The sequence below is a fragment of the Octopus bimaculoides genome, chromosome 29, assembly GCF_001194135.2.
Source record: "Octopus bimaculoides isolate UCB-OBI-ISO-001 chromosome 29, ASM119413v2, whole genome shotgun sequence".
In the NCBI taxonomy this organism is placed as follows: Eukaryota; Metazoa; Mollusca; class Cephalopoda; order Octopoda; family Octopodidae; genus Octopus; species Octopus bimaculoides.
Genome location: NC_069009.1, coordinates 667,665 through 674,162, shown reverse-complemented (window position 1 = coordinate 674,162; position 6,498 = coordinate 667,665). Strand labels below are relative to the sequence as shown.

General features: G+C 39.6%; 2 protein-coding genes across 2 annotated transcripts; one reads left to right on the top strand and one right to left on the bottom strand.

Annotated features, from left to right (window-relative positions):
• The first annotated feature begins 6 nt into the window (after positions 1-6).
• LOC128251246 (chondroitin sulfate synthase 1-like) lies at positions 7-2,443 on the top strand. Its single transcript, XM_052977980.1, has one exon. The coding sequence runs from the start codon at positions 63-65 to the stop codon at positions 1,398-1,400; it is 1,338 nt and encodes a 445-aa protein (XP_052833940.1). The 5' UTR covers positions 7-62; the 3' UTR covers positions 1,401-2,443.
• On the bottom strand, positions 2,048-5,576 carry LOC128251242 (zinc finger protein 271-like). The gene has a single exon (XM_052977969.1). It carries the CDS (start codon positions 4,959-4,961, stop codon positions 3,354-3,356), a length of 1,608 nt encoding a protein of 535 aa, XP_052833929.1. The 5' UTR covers positions 4,962-5,576; the 3' UTR covers positions 2,048-3,353.
• Between the last annotated feature and the right edge of the window lie 922 nt (positions 5,577-6,498).

Genomic DNA, 6,498 nt, shown 5'->3' with positions numbered 1-6,498 from the left:
GTTTCGTCGTACGTTTGGCATTGTATTTCAAACAGGATGAAATTAAATGGCTGAAAAAAAAGATGGACAACTTGAGAAATGAGTTGGAAATGGTCAAGAGGGGAATGGCTACAAAGCAGCTGAAGCGTCTGTCAATGCCTATGATGAAATATCTTCACAATATTGAATATTTTAATAAGAAACGTGAACCGAAGAAGGCCTCTGTCAAGTTTTGGTATGATACTGGTGATGTTGCAGCACAATGGGAGAATATTGAAATGCAGTCAATTTATTCCATGACAAATATTCATCAGGCCCCGAAACAGAAGCTGAGTGTGAAAAAACATGATGAAACTGTACAGAATGCTGTCAGAGCCCTCTTTAGTCGTTATTGGGAGAGTGTAGATAATATCAAGTTTAAGAAGCTTCTGCAAGCCTATCGCTACATGTCACCCATACATGGTGTACAACATCTGCTACAAGTCTACTTGTTGCAACGAAAGATTAGAAATGGTTATTACAATGGCACATTTATGGCCTCGCAGCGTCTACTGCCTCTGGAGTTTACCGAAGAAGAGGACATGTTTAAGGATCGTTTTGATATCAATACCAAATACAAAAACAGCAAAGGCGGTGGGCAGATGAAAGAAATCAATCTGATTATACCGGTTGCTAGAAAATTAGAAGCATTTGTACGATTTACAGAGACACTAGAGAAGATCTTCAAACAAACACTGGAGAACCTCATAGTGATTCTTGTAATCTATAAAGACCCAGAAGGAAGCTGGATTAAACAGATCGCTTTGATGAGACGTCTGCAGTCTCAGTACCCTTCCATGAAACTAGAAGTAACACTTTTGACTGGAGATTTTGCTCGTGGGGTGGCATTGCAGCATGGCATGAAGAACTGCAGTAATGACTCCCTTCTCCTTTTTATTGATATCGATATGGCCATCACAGAGACATTTCTACATCGAGTACGAGTGAACACGATATATGGCAAGCAAGTGTATTTTCCGATTTATTTCAACCAGTTTGATCCTGAATCTATTTGCCACAAACCAAATTGTAAGAAGAACCATTACTTATTTGGTAAGGATGATGGCTTTTGGATATATTTCGGTTTTGGTATGGTGTCCATCTATAAAAAAGACTTTCTGGAAGTGGGCGGCTATGACACAAACATTAAAGGATGGGGAAAAGAGGACATAGATTTCTATGAATTGTGTATCAAGTCTAACCTGACAGTAATCCGGGCCCCTGATTTGTCACTGATACACGTTTACCACCCAAAGTTCTGTTCAAAGGATTTGAATGCAGAACAGTACCAAATGTGTACAGATTCAAAAATCAGTATCTTTTGGTCGCTACATAAAGAAGCTGATGCTGTCTACAGATTACCGAAGATATTAAATAAATAACAAAGACAAACAGACAGACGGAAAAGGGGAAGATACAAGCACAAAGAAGGGCAAAGAATTCTGAAGGGAGTAAAAGAGGAAACAGAAAAAGTGGTTAATAGGTATTTGGTAATCACTTTGTAAATACAAATGTATACTCTCTTTTACTCTTTTACTTGTTTCAGTCATTTGACTGTGGCCATGCTGGAGCACCACCTTTAATCGACCCCAGGACTTATTCTTTGGAAGCCTAGTACTTATTCTGTCGGTCTCCTTTTGCTGAACAGCTAAGTTACGGGGACGTAAACACACCAGCATCGGTTGTCAAGCGATGGTGGGGGGGACAAACACAGACACACATACATATATACGACGGGCTTCTTTTCAGTTTCCGTCTACCAAATCCACTCACAAGGCTTTGGTCGGCCCAAGGCTATAGTAGAAGACACTTGCCCAAGGTGTCACGCAGTGGGACTGAACCCGGAACCATGTGGTCGGTAAGCAAGCTACTTACCACACAGCCACTCCTGCATCTATACATACATATACATATAATATATATGTAGGCATACATATATACATATGTGTTTATAAGTATAAAATGACTAAAATGCAATATTAATGACAAGATATATCTACCCACACTCCACCCAGGCCCACCACAACCAAAAAGTCATACAGATATTTATTTCTCAATGTCTCTCCTACATTATGCAATAACTGTCTTTCATTATTCATTTTTATGTCTTTCCATGGCCAAGTGGTTTTACAACCAAGCAATAGGGCATATTAATGACTGTATTGCGGGTTCAAATTTCATCCCTCTGGATTGTTATTTATTTATTTATATATAGCTTTACTTCTCGGTAACGCTTGATTGTATTGTTTGTTTGTTTTTTTTGTTTTTTTCTTTTGGAAAAAATATTAAACTTTTGTATTGATAAAGAATTTTTCAATAAAAATAAAATGAAATAATAATTTTAAAATGATAATTATGGAAAATGAGAAAAAAATGTGTAAAGAATCAAAAAATAAAAATGAAGGTTTCTGTATTTTCATTTAAACTTGTGTGATGCGTTTTCTTTTTTTAAAAACAAATTGTTATTACCCAGCATGCATAAGCAAAAGCTGTTGTTGTTGTTGTTGGCACTCTGTCGCTCACGACGTCGAGGGTTCCAGTCGATCGGATCAACGGAACAGCTTGCTCGTGAAATTAACGTGCAAGTGGCTGAGCACTCCACAGACACGTGTACCCTTAACGTAGTTCTCGGGGATATTCAGTGTGAAACAATGTGACAAGGCTGGTCCCTTTGAATTACAGGCACAACAGAAACAGGAAGTAAGAGTGAGAGAGAAAGTTGTGGTGGAAGAGTACAGCAGGGTTCGCCACCATCCCCTGCCGGAGCCTCGTGGGGCTTTAGGTGTTTTCGCTCAATAAACACTCACAATGCCCGGTCTGGGAATCGAAACCGGGATCCTATGACCGCGAGTCCACTGCTCTAACCACTAGGCTATTGCGCCTCCACAGAGTGTGACAAGGCTGACCCTTTGAATTACAGGCACAACAGAAACAGGAAGTAAGAGTGAGAGAAAGTTGTGATGAAAGAGTACAGCAGGGTTCGCCACCATCCCCTGCCGGAGCCTCGTGAAGCTTTTAGGTGTTTTTGCTCAATAAACACTCACAACGCCCGGTCTGGGAATCGAAACCGCGATCCTATGTCCGCGAGTCCGCTGCCCTAACCACTGGGCCATTGCGCCTCCACCTCATTAGTTATATCAATGGGAAAAAGAAAAAAGTTTACTCAACAAAATATAGGGATAAAATAAGGTCAAAAATGAAAATAAATAGGGTCACACCTGCAGTGCTTGTTACACTGTATGTGCTATGATCATTTACAATATAGTTATTGTCCTGTATGAACAGCAACATGTTCAGTGAAGTGACTTTTTTGAGAGAATGATTAATCACACATATTAGTGATATGGTTTCTCTCCTGTATGAATGCGTTTGTGTCTAGTTAAAACATGTCCATGAGAGAATGATTTGCCACAGATATCACAGTGATGTAGCTTCAGTCCTGTATGAATGTGCTTGTGTTTAGTTAAGTGGCCAGTCTCGGAGAAAGATTTTCCACAGATATCACAGTGATATGGTTTCTCACCTGTATGAGTGCGTTTGTGAGCAGTTAAGGCATGTCCATGAGAGAATGATTTACTACAAATGTCACACTGATATGGCTTCTCTCCTGTATGAATGCGGATATGTCTTGTTAAATCTCCATTTTCAGAGAAGGACTTTCCACAGATATCGCAGTGATGTGGTTTGTCTCCCGTATGAATACGTACATGCCGAGATAAATGACCAGTGTCGGAGAATGATTTACCACAGATGTCACAATGATACGGTTTCTCTCCTGTATGACTGCGTTTGTGGATTGTTAAAGTCCCATTCTCAGAAAATAATTTACCACAGATATCACAGTGATATGGTTTCTCCCCAGTATGAATGCGAATATGTCTTTTCAAGGAGCTCTTTTGAGAGAATGATTTACCACAGATATTGCAGAAATATAGTTGGCTTCCTGTATGAATGCATTTGTGTTTAGTTAAATTACCATTTTGAGAGAATGTTTCCCCACAGATATCACAGTGATATGGTTTTTCTCCTGTATGAATACGTTGGTGAGGAATTAGGTTATCTTTCTGAGAGAATGATTTGCCACAGATATCACAGTGATATGGTTTCTCTCCTGTATGAATGCGCTTGTGCTTAGTTAAGTGACTGGTTTCAGTGAAGGATTTACCACAGATCTCACAGTGATATGGTTTCTCTCCAGTATGAATGTGTCGGTGAATAGTTAAAGTATGACCATGAGAAAATGATTTACCACAGATGTCACAGTGATATGGTTTCTCTCCTGTATGAATATGTTTGTGACTAGAAAGGGCATATGTACTAGAGAATGACTTACCACAGATATCACAATGATATGGTTTTACTCCTGTGTGAATGTGTTTGTGTTTATGTAAACGACTTCCATCGGAGAATGATTTACCACAGACATCACAGTGATAAGGTTTTTCTCCTGTATGGATACGTTTATGTCTAGTTAAGGTACCGTTTGCGGAGAATGATTTACCACAGACATCACAGCAATATGGTTTCTCTCCTGTATGAATGCGTTTGTGTTTATTCAAATGAACACTTTGAGAAAACGATTCACCACAGATATCACAGTGATACGGTTTTTCTCCTGTATGAATACGTTGGTGAGTAATCAAGTTGTCCTTTTGAGAGAAGGCTTTTCCACAGGTGTCGCAGTGATATGGTTTCACTCCTGTATGAATACGCTGGTGAGTAATCAAGTTATCCTTCCGGGAGAATGATTTACCACAGATGTTACAGCGATATGGTTTCTCTCCTGTATGAACAGATTTATGCTTAGTTAAGTTGCTACTGTGAGAGAATGGTTTGCCACAGATATCACAATGGTATGATTTTTTACCTTTCTCAATCTTCACATCATCAGGAAAGTCAATCTTTTCAGTCTGTGTTTCATTGTCACTTAAATCATTTTCCATAATTTTCCTTTTCTTACCACAAATATACACAAGTTTAAATTCTCAACAGCTAGCCACCTACACTTTTCTCTGCAAAATAGGGGTAGTTTATCCTGTTCAGGCTATATTATTAGCATTATTCTGCGTTTGAGAATTTAAAATCACTTCTTTAACTTTCTAAGACATCTCAACGCTTCTAAAAGCAAACTTCGTTTGTTTATTTATGTTTGTCGTAATTTGAATTTATACACAAGTTTGCTTCTCTTTGTGTTTGTATCATATTCTCAACAAATATCACAATCGTTATATTTCCGTCAACAGAGATCTTTGCTGATTATCTCAAGTTGCTGCAAACTCCTTTGCAATCCAAATTTTTATTAAAATGCAAAGTGATCTTGTAAAGTTTTCAGGAATTCAACAAGACAAACAATGATATTCATCTTCGTTCTGAAGAAATATTTAGCAGAAATTCTAACATAGATTTATATAACAGGGTGTATATCCATTTTGTGGAACATTTTCCTTTAGTTTTGAAAAGATGATCGATATTGATGGTGTATGAGAAAACAGTTCTTTGCTGTTTCTGGCATTCTGAAATAATTGAGAAAGAAAATTGTAAGATATAAAAAATATGTAAAAAGTAGAGCTATACATACAATGAGCACGCCAGAAGCAGGTGGTTTTAAATGCCTGGATGGTTCACTAGAAGCAATTGATAGTTTTGTTACCTAGATTCAATTAGCAAGAGGGGTAGTTTGGAGAGAGTTCAAGGAGACACTACTGTTGCTGGAAACGATCTTTTCTTAGACAGAAGAGCAGATTGCAATAATGCATAGTAGTAAAACATGAGCCTTAAAATGCAGAGGATTTGTGAAGACTGGAAAGATGTGAAGCAAGCATGCTTTGTTGGATGTGTATGAATGACATGGTGTGGAGGCGCAATGGCCCAGTGGTTAAGGCAGCGAAAACACCTAAAGCTCCACGAGGCTCCGGCAGGGGATGGTGGCGAACCCTGCTGTACTCTTCCACCACAACTTTCTCTCTCACTCTTACTTCCTGTTTCTGTTGTACCTGTAATTCAAAGGTTCAGCCTTGTCACACTTCGTGTCACGCTGAATATCCCCGAGAACTACATTAAGGGTACACGTGTTTGTGGAGTGCTCGTTCATTTCACGAGCAGGCTGTTCCGTTTATCTGATCAACTGGAACCCTCGACGTCGTAAGCGACTGACTGCCAACACATATATGGTTACGCGTGTTTATTGATTTAAAAATTGTTAGAATCAGAGGCAAGAACAAGCGCGCGCGCACGCACACAGATACAGAGGCAAGAACAAGCACGCACGCACGCACGCGCACACAGACACAGAGGCAAGAACAAGAACAGGCACGGACACACAAACACAGAGACAAGAACAAGCACACACGCACACGCAGACAGAGGCAAGAACAAGCACGCACACTGACACAGAGGCAAACAGCGGTACGGACACACAGACACAGAGACAAAAAGCAGCACGGACGCGGAGGCTAGATTAAGCACACACGCACACGCAGA